Below are 15245 nucleotides of genomic sequence, written 5' to 3'. Positions count from 1 at the left end.
GCTAGAGCAGCCGGAGTTGGGACGCCTAAAGGGACGCCGTGACGACAGCGACACTCGCGTTCGCTCGTGCTTTTCGCCAGCATTTCTACGGCCAACCGCCAGGATCGCGACAGGCAACAGCATGACACTCGCGTCATTTGTTGCCACATCGGGATCACTTTTGATGTATGGGCGGGATAGGACGCTAAACACACCAGTCAAAGACGCGATCCAGGCACCATAGTTAAGCCTCGCTAAGGCGTGTCCAGGGTTGGCAGACTGTTGCTCAAACAAAGCTGTTTTCATCCACGGTGGACAGACAAGATTTCGAAGCATGGCTGTTCGCCAACGTGTATAGACAGATTTTTGTGGACTACGTTTCAGCTTAGGTTTCAGACGCAGCCACGCTGCGAGGTAATGGGACAAATAAAGCAGCGTCAAAAGCACAAGTCACTGTGTCTTTTCTGTTTACGACTTGTTCAGCGATGATAGCACACGTACAGACGACGAATACCATGATGGTGAGGTTTTAACGCTGTCTGATTGGTCTATCAGCTCGTAGCGTCGGCTGCGTCTGGCCTTAAAGGCCGACGACCAGACTCGAGATTCTGCAAGGCAGAAGATCCTCCTCACCTTGGGGGAGGGGGAAAACAGGCAACGGTGGCCAGGGTAGAAAGGGGGGAGAAAAGGAAGCGAGAGAAAAGTGGAAAGCGCGAACTGATCGTCGTCGGCCTTTAAGCCCCAAACACACCGGGAGTTTTCTCATGCGTCTCGCTCGCGTCAGCGTCGCCGCTCGTCGCTCAAGGTCACCCGCAACAATGCGTTACGTTGACCCAACGCCGAAATCTGGCGGGGACAGATATCGGCAGGAAGCGCCGCGCGCTGACGTGAGGTGGCGCTGACGCGGGCGAAGCGCGTGAGAAACGTCCCATGTGGATGGGCCTTTAAAGTGAAATGAAGTATGGACGGTCGGCGGCCGGAGTTTATGGGGTATACTTATATACTCCCTGGACGCAATATTTCAGGTCGTTATTATCACTGCGCGTGCTCAGAGATACCTCTTATGTACCGTCCACCAAAGACAACGATCCTGATTGAGTGAAATGCAGGGGGAACGTGCAGAAACGTGCATTCCTTCCAAGCGAGATGTTTGTCCTTGGCAGACGATAAATGGGAGTTAGTTATGAGCACGTACTGCGAATAACGACCTCGAGTATGGCGTCCAGTGAATGTTTCTCATAGCTTGTTTGATGTATTCAATGTCGATTGCGCACTTGAGATGTTGGCGATCAATGCACAGTCCATGGGATCACGCTACTCAATCACGAGGACAGAAAGTATTGCGGGCAAGCTGGTTAGGAAACATAATCATCTAAACTCTGAGCTGCAGGAAGATATAAAATAACGGACGAGACGACAGAAAATCTCGGCTCCTATTTGAATTGCTTTCTTTCGAAGAAAGGTTCTACATGTTTTAATGTAGCGTTTGATGACGTTGTCTTACTTTCACGGCGAACGGGACAGATTGGTTAAAACGAAAACGTTTTGTAAAAAAAGAAGACAGAACACTAAGTTGCGTGACGTGGCCATCTACGCAAGAAATTGGGTGAATGACGAGGCTGAAAAGGTAAACACACACACACACACTCACACGCGCACGCACGCACACGCACACGCACACGCACACACAGACAAAAGAATTCGCCATGACATTCCAGCATGACGGAAGCATGTGGAAACGTCATTCTCACTGTTACGGCGCGGAGTGTTTTGGCGGGGGGTGAACATATTTCCAGCCTCTTGATTGGCCGACCTCCCTTCGTAGATTGCAGTGATTGGCTCGCTCAGGTGCTTGGTTGGAAAATAGACGCACCAGGTTTCTTAGAGGCGCGACACAATAATTTACCAGTAATCGAGACCCGATCCAAAGCTCCTCTCTCTACGACCCGCCAGTCTCGAGTACCAAATTTAGTGCCAGACACGTTGGATGCGAGCGAAGCCCGAAGAGCTTCCAACCACATTTGCATGTGGTCCGATTGGCTCGCGTATACGCTCAAAAGAAAGCAAAGTGTTTATTTTGTGATTTTGTTTTTGTTTACGTATTACTATTTTTTTATTCGTTTCTAGAACTCGCATCGCATTAGCGCGAACACGGATGTTAATACACTCAATCTTTAAATAAAAATAGAGGTGCACGAAAGGCCCGTTCATTACTTTTCGTGGTCAGCCTTCCTTTTCGAACGAGCCTGCTTGTATAAAAGAAGCCGCCGACAAGGCACGTTTGGCACATACAAATGCGCGCAGGCGTTTTGCGCAGAGGGCATCGTGGCCGTTCGCAAAAGAAAAGAAAAGAAAACGACTCAAGCCGAGTTTTTCGGCACTAAGTAAACCGGAGGCGGATACGGCAAAGCGAGCGACTGCGCGGTGCCATCGTCGGCCGAATGACTGAATGACCAGTTCTCACCTTGACCTTGGAGCTGATCTTTCGTTCCATGCACACCGTGGCGGGTCGCCACCCCTAAAGGTCACCCCGAAAAAAAAACAAAAAAACATATTGGTCCCGACGGTTTTTTCGGCGCGAACACGGGTGGAGAACACCACCGAAACGGGCCGTTGCCGATGACACTCGTTGAAATATGGAGTCTTCAACGGGCGGTAATCATTTATGGCCTCGCAGGAATGCACCCGAGCAACACCATCTTTAAACTGTCTCGCCGCTGTTTCTTTTTCTTCTTCTTTTTTCCCATACTGAATTGATTTGAATGTGCGCTGGTTGCAGCGTTTCAATGCGACTCTTCACACCGCGTTCTCTCAGGCTCACCCCGGCATAGGAGAAACCAAAATAAAGGAGTAAAGTCATATGTCAGAAAACTATGCGGAGTGCAAGTTCACCTTTAAATCGTCTGCTAGAACTCGGCGGTACACTTGCGCCATGTCTGCTTGTTGAGCAGGTTTTGGCGGTGACGTCAGAATGCCGAGCTCTGAGTGGCCCTGATTGGAGAAATAGTGGGTAGATATCGGCGCTAGCTGCCCTGAAGTCTACCCACGTTCCAATCAAAGCCTGTCAGAGCTCAACGTTCTGACGTCACCGCCACCCCTGCCCAAGAAACATACGGACTTGCGCTCCGTACAGTCACGGAGAGTTTAAGAAACATAGGGCTCCACTTACCATGTCCCCGCTTCTTCTTGCATAGCCAACTTTCTTGGACATCGACGCCTCGACGTATACGCGCTAAAATTTGATTTTCCACTGAACAACGGCAATCATCGCAATCTTCCCCGGGAATATTTTAGATGGCAGTAATAAGATATAAATAAGCAGTAATTAATCTTTTGGAAGCGTCTAGTTTTTATTCCACGGCTCTACACAGTTTTTTTTTTTTTTTTCATTGAATCCTATGGGCCATATTCATAAAATTATCAATTTCTGCTTTTCTTGACAAGAGATCGCAATGTTCCCAGGACTGTAACCGCCTGGGTATAATAGAACGCAAATCAATTATAATGTCGATATTTTTTTGAAAACGTTTTATTCCGCTGAATGTCCCAGAAGGTTGATCATGTTTGAACTTGGGCGCTTTTATTAGCCAGTGCCGCAATATCGCTAGCTTCGAAGCCATGATAAGGTGACCTGACTCTCCACGCTTTACGTTTCTGAATATGCCAATAACTAAAAAACCACAATCATATTAAGAAAAATACGGATCAGCAATATTAAAATAACTTCTTCAATACGCAACTAGTACCAAAATTACGACCAGAATTTGGTGCAGGTTCAAAAACTGACGCCAGAAGCGCCACTGTTCCGAAGGAGTCATTTTCGTTTGGTCACCCCTCAGTGAGCAACTTTCAAGTTCAAAGCTACAAGTAAAAAAAAAAAAGAAAAAGAAATATATATATATATATATATATATATATATATATATATATATATATATATATATATATATATATATATTCCTTCATAGTGGCCAGATGCGGTCGAGCGAATGAGGAAATAGTCGTCCACAACCAAGCCCCAAAAAAGCGGCGTGACCTTCGTGAAGAAGCCCAAAAGAAGTGGAAGTTCAATAAAAGTGCACATTCTTGAAAATAGTTTATAAATAATAAAATACCAAAGAGAACTGGCTCAAATACGAAGGCGAACTCGCTCAAATACGAAGTCAGCGTGCCATGCCACTATCCGCCGTATAGTGGCATGGCACGCTGAGTAATATGCTATTGAGCCTCCCTATAACATGCCAGCTTGAGCTCCATGCAGTTCTGGTATCGTTCTTGGAGGCGACGACTTGGTATAGCCCATGGTAGTCAAACGTGCACCGGTAAGTGGCCGAGAGTTCCTCACGTGTGTTTTTGTTGTTGCCATGTGCTGAACGAGGTCGGCGTAATGAGCGAGGATCTCCCACTTGCACGCTGCTTTCTTATCGTCTCCGGTGACTGGTCGCAGCCAGTCCTTAAGCTGTGTTTCCTTTTCCCACTCTTTACAATATCTTTTGCCATACTTCGACAACTTCGAAGCCATTTTGTGCAAAATACAATGGCAACTAAACACGACGATCGCGACTGCCGAGTGGCAAGATGGGCAAGGCGCCAAAACATTTGTGAATGGATAGTAATTGTTTTGTACTTTGTGACGGACGGTAGCTCGCGCCACCTAACCGCGGCGCCAAACGGTCATGCTGTTTTTCGCGTTTTTGACGACAAACGCGCTGTCAATGAGCATGACGAGCAATCAAATAACAATATCTGCGGGAAAAAAAGGCGAATAAGCCCAAAAAACGCGACAAGCGACTGGAAAAACCTACCAGCGACTCCGTGAAACAAGAAGCCCAAATCCGCTTATTTGATCGCTATAAGCGATATATCGTTATATCTGGCATCGTTATAAGTGGATTACACTGTAATAAGCGGAACTGGCCACCCTGTATTCTTTGTACAGCGATTTTTTTTTGTTTGGAATGTCTGTAATTGATCACTGTAGGCTAACATCGGATTCTTTATTGATGGGTTCTAACGGAACTTACAAATATGTGATTGGTTGTAAATTGCATTCGAGTTGCCCGTGTGGCACGGGTATTAGCCCCTAGTCGACGCTAGCGCCGCGCGTGGTCTCGTACCAAGCTATCCCATCGCGTTACGGAGAAGTTCCGTCACCAGTGGCATATAATAAATGACTCTGCTAATACTAACTATAAAAAAAAAACACGTTCACAACGTCTACGTTTTTCAAGTTTCGTTTGGGACTTGTACTACATACCCGCGAAAGTAGGGAAAATTAAACGAATGAAAAATAAAACGCAGGCTTTTTTTTATTATTCGTTAATTGTTTTAACTAGAGTTCTAACTTCGTTTTTTATACTATAGCAACTCCTATCAGATTCGGACATATACTCCGGGAAAATAAAGCAAGTTCAGATACTCCTCGTCCCAGAATAGGGGTAACCTGCCTAGCGTGTATCCGTTATGAAAACCTCGCACAGACCTAAGCAAAACAATATGAGCATCCACGTCGACTAAAAGTAAAAGAAGAAAACAGTACAGACAGAATGTTTCGTCTTCTAGAAACCTGCTACCCAGCTTGTCTACTATATTTTATTCTTCTACTATACACTTGAAAAGCTCAACTTTGTTCCCCTGGCAGATTTTTTTATTTTTTTTTCATGGTATGCGTATTTCTTGTTTTCGTTAGTCTTGGATGGGAACCCTCCCTGACCCATCCCAGGGCTTTTCTTTTATCTCGATCCAGGTGTCTCTCGGAAACTTGCACGTGTTCGCGTTGATAGTTTCTTTTCTCTCTCTTCTTTTTCTCTCTCTCTCTTTCTTTATGTATCTTATATATATATATATGTATATACGTAACTTCCCGCATGCATGTATACATATATGTCGGCTTTTGGTAGAACTGTTGTGGGTTGGCGGTTTGCGAAGACTCACCTCAAATCTAGTTTTACTTTATTTTATCTCTGCACACACACACACACACACAAAAAAAAAAGTTAAAGGAATAGAAAAAAAAAAAAAAAGACCGCGCCTTGTTTTTATAATATAATGCAAAAACCAAACGTTCAGTGTTGAGGTTGCTAGAGGTCGTTCGTTTTTGTTTATTGTCTTTTGTGTCGTTGTTCAATGCCTGCATCTTCTTTTGGTGTGCTTTTTATTTTTTATTTGTTTTATTGTATATTCGTACTCTCCAGTGTTAGTCCTGTAGTTCCGGCTCCGACGTCGATGCTTTTTGGTTTCTTTCGGTGCCATCTTGCTTCTTTCTTTTCGGGGAGGGGGGAATCGGGCGCGGGGTGAGGGAGGAGGTTTGCTATGACGACGATGACCGTTATAAATATTCTTTGTTCCGTCGTGCCGTTAATGCCTCAATGTCGTTAATAACAGGGCTGTTTCATATCTTTTCTGATTTTTTTCTTACTGCCACATACGGTTCGCTGAAAGCCAACAAAAATAATAACAATGAGCAAACGCGTGGCGGATGAAAGCATTATAGCGAAACATTCTTGGAACGTCTCGGCAAACCTTGAGAAGGCGCATTTTTCCCTTGTCTAGGTTCCATGCGTGAGCGCACATAAAATAATATTTAAAAAAAGGCAACGTGAATATCGTTTTAAGACGTTATAACGAAACACGTGCCAGTTCTGTTACACTCTCGAATACACTCTTATCGTTCATCCAAATGCGATAGTCTTTTTATTGCATTACTTTTGTGTTTTGATTTCTATACTCAATCTATAAAACCCTGCTTTCTTTTCAAGCTCACGTAATACATAAAAAAAAAAAGCCGTAAGATCGCTTTTCTCAAGAAATTGCGTTTCTTGGGTGCACACTCTTACCAGTGCATTCCAAGCATTTTCACATCTGTCGTGTCTTGATCGGTATGAGTGAATAAAAAAACCCAGTCGAGCGAATCGTTGTCTCGGGGTCGCATGCCAAAATTGAACCGCGATCCCGTGTACCATTTTCCTTTTATTTACTCAAAATTGGCGTAATTGGATAGATGGCTATTCTGGGGGATGTTCTGCATATACTATTGGTGATTCCAGCAAATTTGACGGCACCCAGCGACTGGAGCAGAAATCAGGTTTTTGCGCCAGCCTTCTGGAGCGAATAAGGTATTTACAGCGCTTGATAATCTGAAGACCAAGCCATGAAAATAGGTTCGAAAACACGTGGCGAAAATCGCCAATACGGTAAGATATTAGGCAAAATAAGTATAGGGCACTTTGACCATCTATTCTTCAAACCATGTTGATCGATGTACCGAACCGGGACATTTAAATACATGCCCTATTGAAAAAACCAGCTTAAGCTGGTCCCAGCTTCAAGCTGGGTTATTGCCCCAGCATGCCCAGCTTGGCATGCTGGTCATGCTGGTTGATCTGGTCATACTGGTCATGATGGTTGATCTGGTCCCAGCTTCAAGCTGGGTTATTGCCCCAGCATGCCCAGTTTGGCATGCTGGTCATGCTGTTAAACTGGTCATGCTGGTGAACTTCCCAACCAGTTTAACCTGTTTAAATTAATACACAGAATAAAAAAGCCAAGCTCGTCAGAAAAGCCAACTCGGCATCCAATTTATTATTTTCGTACTTGCGGCAGCCTCACATGAACTCAAATGCTACACATCCTCGGCGCTGACACAGTACTAACCGACGCACAGATTCTCGGTGCAAATTGTCTACAATGTTAATAAAACCAGATTGCTTATCTCTCAACACGAAAAAAATACTAGACACAGGCCAAAAACAGGCAATAGCAGACGAAAATACTACACGGACGAGAGAAGCGAACCTGGGTCCCGCCAGCGATGGGGGCGAAGCGGCAACTTGCGTGGTCGGCAGAGGCGAGGAAATCCGTGTGGCTTGGATGGCATTGGCGATACTCCTCGGCACCGCCGTCATTCTTGGGCACACACACGTTCGAAGACACGAAGCGACGCCGCAGTCGGGACGTCTGACATCTTCCCGCACTGAACGGACTGCCGCTCGCTGTCTTCTCAAAACCCGCTTCGCTTGCACCGTCGTTCAACTAGTCTCCAAACAACGCGCACACAGCCGTCCCTTCGATCTGCCCTCTGCCCAAGCTATCCAAACGCGTCTTCGATTCTCCGTTTCTACCACTCTCTCTCTCTCTCTCTCTTTTCTCGCACACAAAGGTAGCTTGCAGCGCGCCTGACGCGCCCGGTGGTCTACCAAAAACGAGAGGACAAAGAACAGGACGTGGCCTCGTTCCAGCAGCCGACCTTGTCGCGCGCGCTCCCAGCAATGCCAGTTCGGCTATCTCTAGCCGACCTTGGCGTGCGCGCTCCCAGCATGACCAGCTTGACCACCACGATTATTATTTCGACCAGATTCACCAGCTTGTCTCCCAGCATGACCAGCTCGTCTCCCAGCTTGACCACATTGGCTCCATGGAAAACCAGTTTGACCAGTTAAGACCAGACTGGCTCCCAGCTACACCAGATTGAATCTAAAACCAGATTCGAGTGAGACCATGCTGGTCTTTACTTAGACCAGACTGACCAGCTTAAATTCCAGCTTGCCCAGCTTAAACCAGCTTGATTGCCAGCTAAACCAGTTTAATTACCACATTGACCAGTTTGACCACCTTGATTACCAGCTTGACCACCTTAATTACCAGCATGACCAGTTTGATTTTCATGCTGGTTTTTCCAATAGGGTGGGTAGGTACCTGCATCTAATGTATGTTTTAGATAGAGATCTAAAACAACTGACGTATCATCAAGAGCTAAGACGACTTGGCATTCGATATAGCTATAGAGTTCTAATGCCTCTAAGAAATCCTTCGATGCTTCCGGCGGATAGATGATCCTAGACTTCTTTGTTCACTTTATATACTAGAGTGTTCATAGTGGATCAAATATACGCAAGGAACTTGCGTAGCAATAACCTTTGGGAGTGCACTGACAAAGTAATTACTATATATCGCTAACAAGTCTTACTCCCGTACTCGTCGTGTTGCGGCAAGATGGCAAAAGAAACGAGGCTTAAATACAGCTAGCCCTACCTTTCTGCCTCAAGAATATTTATACCTTTTAACTCATGAGACTAGTCTACGCAAATAGTTGGCATAATATACTGGGCTACCTTGTTCTCTTGGAGGAAAGGGAACTAACTATCCGCGAACTTCAATTACATCTATGATTGACTCCGTAAGCCGCCGGAACAGCGGTGCGGCAGTAACTGGAACATAAATCATTGCAGAAATTACCTGTAGGCTCCAGCTGGGCACCACCGAATAGCAGCGCTATTATTGTCTTTCTCACTGTGTAGCCCAATGTGCGGGATATAACGCTGTGTAATGGTCCGCCGACAAATTATTGAGCCGTATAAGGCATGAGACGTTGACATCACCTTAATAACAAGCCTACCCGTCATCGATAGAATCTGCGACTTAATATTGCTTGTGCGACTATGTGCATTCGAAACGTACGGCGTTAGATAATTTGCATATTAGGAACTCTAAGTAGACCAGAGCGTTGCAAGCCAGAGCTCGTGCTTGCACTTTGAGGCGTGGGTTGAGCTTATACGGTCTACTAAAACTTTCTATTAGCGTTTAAATTATCCATCTATAATATTGTTGTTTAAAACACTCGAAATTTATAAGGCTGTGAAATGTGTAACATTTCAAATATAGCGATTTGATATCAATCTATTTACAATGTTCAAATAAAAAAAAAATAAAAAAGTATTTCGCTTAATTTTGTGACATTACGAAGTACCAAACGTTAAAACACTCAAATGGGAAGCTCCAATGTATAATATATATTCAATATAAACAAAAAAACAAGGCTGAAAGCTAGCTGGTGGAGGTTAAACACGCGGTGAACTTACCCGAAAATATTAGTCCTAGCACATTCTAAACATTCAGAGCAAGCACAAAATTTGGACACTGCCATTAGATGTGGCGCCGCAGGCCTTCATGGTATGGGCCACTTGCCTTTCTGTGGCGCCGCGGTTCTCCTGAACCAAATAAGTATTATTATTATTATTATTATTCCTGTCAAAGCATCCCTAACCCGCTCCTTCTCTCCCTCTCTTCCCTGCAGGCGAGAAGCCGTTCAAGTGCGAGTTCGAAGGCTGCGACCGAAGGTTCGCCAACAGCTCGGACCGCAAGAAGCACTCGCACGTACACACTTCGGACAAGCCGTACAACTGCAGGATCCGTGGCTGCGACAAGAGCTACACGCATCCGAGCTCCCTGCGCAAGCACATGAAGGTCCACGGCAAGTCGCCGCCGCCGTCCCCCTCCTCATCGTCGGCCTCGGGCTACGAGAGCGACCAGGGCAACCACGGCGGCAACGGCGGCTCCGTCGGCGGACATCAGCAGCAAGGGACGCTCGGTACCATGACGGGCTCTTCCAACGCCGCGAATCCTGCGATTGGGACGGCCCTCAGCTCCCAGGGTGCGCCGCCCAGCCTCGAGCAGCTCGTGTCTTCGGCCCAGCTGGGGCCCGGGACGACTGGACTGAACGAGTGGTACGTCTGCCAGACCGGGGGAATGCCCACGCCGCCCAGTAACGAGCACTCTCCGCTGGGCGGGCCGCACCATCACCTGCCGCCGCCCTACTGACCTCGGCTGCAGGGGGCATCGGTGGCATTCTGAGCAGCCCCCCGCTTTGGGGAACGCCTGGAAGGGGTTGGACTCCGTCTCCAACGCACGGAACTCTTCGTTGACCCCCCTCGGCCGAAACCAAACTCCGCCTTCGATACCACCTGTTAAACCCGAGCGTGTGATGCCGGGTTCGAGGGGTTTTCGTTGGCGAAAAACCAACTGTGGACAATGGACACGTGTGGACCTGACGTCCGATCCCACCTCGTCCCGTTTTGGGGAAGCGTCTCTGGGTTGGGGGAAAAACTTGCTTCGAAGCTGCCCGAGAGACCCGGCTCTTCTCTTTCGGTTGGGGTTCGTGTGTGAAATCTGTTGTTAAGAAGCGTTGCCAAACTAAGCCAACAGTTTAGAAATGTGACGTAAATTTATATCGACGGTTTGGGATAAGATTGGGAGAGTCACTTGGCAGCCCTCCACAGGCCACTACACAAAGTAATGCGAAAGTGTCCCAAAGGCTATTCCAAGTACCGCCGCGAACAATATGAGCTGCGACACGCAATGCGGCTTTTTTCTGCTATTGCAATACCAGCAACTTTTCATATTCCTCGATTTTTTACGTACTGGGACCTAAGCTTTGCGTCCCATCAAACAGTTTGGACGCATCCTTTTCTTAGAAACCGCTAGGTACGCCAGGAAAAAAAGTGAAGGGCTGTTGCAGCTCAGATTGTTGGCCATAGTACCATTTCACTTCTCTCAATGCCCGGGTGCTAACATTGACGCATTATGAGCGGTGTTTTATGAGGTACCTCTCAAACCGTAGTGGCCTACGTGTCTAACACCTTTCGTGGAAAATAATACCTTACATTTTTATCTGGTCATACCTAACTGAAGCTGCCATATGATTCAGATCGCCAAAACTCGCGCCTATACCAGAGGTCTAGTACCAAACTGCAGGCCATCGAAAGAGGAGAGGTTCGGAAATAGCAGCGGATAAGGCAGATACAAGGTGCACTACCTCAAGCAAGACATCGAGCTGTCGTGAGCCTCGAAAGCTCAACAAATCGTACTTTGCTTCACGAGCCGATAGCTTTTGTGATGCAGAACTCGCATGACGCGTATACTTTACGTCTCTAAGTACTGCGCTCTGTCTTTAGAAGAAACGATGCCCAACGTGAGTGACGAGGCACATTTTGTTTCATGAAGAGCATGGGCGTCTTTCAACTCATTCCGCTCATATGTACAGCTTTCCAGCGGTTATCACCCGGGCAAAAAATGTTGAATCATAGGACTGTGGACGCATTCGCCGCGCCTGATATTTGGAGGAAGTAGGCCCCCGCGCATGCCCAGAAGGCGTTCCACAGCCTAGCTGGCAAAGGTGGCACCGCACGGAAGGCTCTATAGGCCGCCATGTTTTTTTCCTAAACCTCTACAGCGTCACGCGAGTCAGTGCCGCAAAAAGAATGTCGCTACTCGTATACAAGCGCCAAATTCAACCTTGATCTTGGAACTTTATTCACAGCCACCCTGCTCGTGATATATGTGTTTGCCTACATACGAACAATAGCTCTATGGCGGAACCAGTACAATAACCCGAGTCGGGAACAGATCATCGTCGCGTAAAGTTGGTACGCCGCCAAGTGCCCCTCAAGAAAAAAAAAATATATATAGTGTTTTTTTTTTCGTCACAAAATTAAATTACACATTGCCTAACGCTCATTCTCTGCCTAAATGCACATTCTCCGTCGAAATGTAGCGCGATCGGTTTGAACCAGGTGCGAAAGTTTCAGCACTAACCATTATCTTATTAAAAAAAATTCTAAGTGATTTTCTGATCCTTGGAGCACAGCTCCAACCAGTAATATGATTTTCTGAAAATTTCAATGGAAAAATGGGGCCCATTTTCACTCCTTTTTCGATAACTGGTACCATAGAACTTCCTGTATTCGAAAGTTCTGTCGGTCGTCATTTTCCACTGAACATTTCAGGAAATCACGTATGACTTTTAAATAAAATAACGGTTAGTGTTTTTAATTCTGACACCTGTTTCGGACCGCTAGCAGCGCTACATTTGAGCGGAGAATGAGAGTTTGGCAATGCGTAATTCATTTACTGTAAAGAGAAAAAAGTTTTTTCGGGAACATCTTGTACATCTCCTCCACAAAGGTCTTGCTGAACAGAGTGTTCGAAAATGTGGCTGTATAGGGTTTCTGGAGCTCGTTATTTTCGTAGTCATCCGTGCTGGGCAAAAGCGGAATTTAGCGACGCGCTTCTAATTTTCAGAGGAACTAGCCAGAAGCATACCTACGGCTAAGCAAATAACAGGAACATCATGAAGGCGTTCAAATCATCTAAGGAATCTCCAATCCAAAGTACAGTGTTTGTTATTAGAGGCGGGAGGCGAGGAAAGCCTGTTCGCTTTAGCATGTGCGTGTGGCATATCAAACACACAAAAACAAAAAGAAAGAACAACAAACAAAAACAAAAAAAGACGCAAAACGACGGACACTAACATTTGTATTCAGATCACTTTCTATGAAAGACGAAACACGAACGAAAATTCCTTTTTAAAAGAAAACAAAACAAAAAATCTTATCAAGCTGGGAGATAAGGAAGAAATTTGCAAAATGTTCTTTTATAATATTTCGAAACGCGAAACGACTGCGCTATTTAGCCAGCGATTTGCGCTCTCGACCAAATTATTTTGAAAGTTACTTAATTTAAGTTAATAACGATGAATGAAAATTCCTCCTTAATGTGAAGTCCAACGAGAATCACACACCATATTCTGTTTGTTAGCTGGATAACTTAAAACAATTACTTTCAAAAGTCATTCAGGCGCATGAGTACACTTCTGGCATAGCCAGGTAGTGCCGTTGTGATCATTTGAACGCAAGGTTTGGCAGAACAAGGGTGGTTTGCACGCGAAAAAAGTATGGCCATCTCTAAGGTACGACATCACTGGAGAGTGTTTTCAATTTTAGAAATTAACAGCGAAAAAACAACAGGAACCAAGAATTAGAGGTCAAAGCGCTCAAATAGCGTGCTTCTTGAACACTCCGTCCCCTTGTCCTTTTTTTTACGTTATTATATTTTTAGATTGTTTTGCTACATAGCCAACCTTCGTGCTTCTCATCTTCGATTGCACTGTTTTAATATTTATTATTAGGACTCAAAGTGATGCCTCGTAGCTTGTACGGTGCAATGTATAAACTACTTATAAATATGTGTCAATTGATGGAAACGCCGCGCTTTCGGCAACGCTGCACATAAAATTTCGCCACAGTGCTCGATGACTACGGAAAATTGTCACATTTCTACTTCTCTTGCTATGACGCCTGAATCGATTGCGTTTGAGAAACATTGAAAAAACCTGTAACGCAGTGCTGTATTTTTAATCATCGGCGAATTGGGCTGCAGATGTCGTACTACCTCGGGCACGACGCTTATAGCTCCACGGGAACAGATGTGATTGGTCAAGCTCTCTCAGAGACGAACTTCAGACGGCGGCTCCCCCGAACTACGACGCCTGTGCTCGCAATTGATCACCCAAAGTGACGCTTCAGGACGTTTCTTCGAGTTCTTCAACTTCACAGACTTGTACCATAGATTTCCTCCCGTGTCCCCATCTTCATTCACCGTGCGTGCATGAGCGACTGTATGGTGCGTGAGTGTGTGTTGTGATGCGTCCTGCTTGAAACTTCCACAGGAACTGACGTCAGAACTTCCGTTTGTGGACTGTGAGACGCGTCTGTGTCTTGGCGGCTTGACTACTGGTGAGCCGTAAAGCACCGACAGAAACAAGCAGCAGTGCTTTGATTCGCAGACGCACGCGTGAGTAGAAAGTTGTGTGTACATTTCGAGTTCTATTTTATTAACGCGACGAGTGCCGAAGGAGTGGACAAAACACAAACAAATCCCGCCGACATCAAAGATCCTCTACCCTGTCATCTTCTATTTTTACAATGATTGCAACGAAACGTCGTATTAAAATGTGGCGAGAAACTCTCGAAGAAAACACTTGTCAGTGTCCTCTTCCTTTTTGGCCTCCGATACACAACTTATTCGCAAGACCCATCCTGCCGGAGGGCGCCTCCATGGTCTCGCTCGTTTCTAAGTTTCAGGGTGGAAATGTAATTCATATCATCGAATGTTGCTAAGATACAAAGGCATATCGAGTGGCAAAATAGAAACCAGGCGCTGACCAAACTAACATGGTCTCCCCAAAGAACAAAAAACGACATGGTGTCTAAAAAAAATTAAAAAAAAAAGCTTACGAGTGTAAAATGAGCAGCGCTCGGACAATGTTGTTACCCTGACACATGACAGTGAAAAACGCGGATGATTAATCATTATAATGCAAAGGTGCAAGCGAGCTGGACAAGAATGATGAAAATAATCCCTGGAGAAGGGGAACAAGAGGTCCCGGGTTCGATACCCGGACCAGGCGGATTTTTTCGGTCGCTCACCAGTTACCTAGCTGTGTTTGGAGATTTATGTTTGTCCTTTGTCCCTCTTGTTCCCCTCCTCCAAGGATTATTTTCATCATGGATGATTAAGTTGTTTTAGCGTATTACAAAATCCAATTGGTGTGGGCTGGCGTGGGCATCCGATAACTCCGCATTGCAACAAGTTATATAAAATATCTAAAACTCCAGAAAAAAAAAAAAGTTTGTCACGCTTTATTTTTTCAA

The 15245-nt window shown here is 45.6% G+C and overlaps 1 protein-coding gene across 1 annotated transcript in view; it reads left to right on the top strand.

Moving 5' to 3' along the window:
• The window catches only part of LOC8032675 (zinc finger protein ZIC 4), a 99654-nt gene extending 85085 nt beyond the window's left edge, over window positions 1-14569 (top strand). Inside the window, exon 2 of the mRNA XM_042293901.1 lies at window positions 10052-14569. Within this exon, the coding sequence (XP_042149835.1) occupies window positions 10052-10575 (524 nt within the window). The 3' untranslated portion in view covers window positions 10576-14569. The remainder of the gene's footprint in view (window positions 1-10051) is intronic.
• Window positions 14570-15245: the final 676 nt, after the last annotated feature.

This window comes from Ixodes scapularis, unplaced genomic scaffold (genome assembly GCF_016920785.2).
Source record: "Ixodes scapularis isolate PalLabHiFi unplaced genomic scaffold, ASM1692078v2 PGA_scaffold5__190_contigs__length_132052651, whole genome shotgun sequence".
NCBI classification, from domain to species: Eukaryota; Metazoa; Arthropoda; class Arachnida; order Ixodida; family Ixodidae; genus Ixodes; species Ixodes scapularis.
The sequence above is the reverse complement of the archived record's forward strand: the minus strand, read 5'-3'. Positions and strand labels throughout refer to the sequence as shown.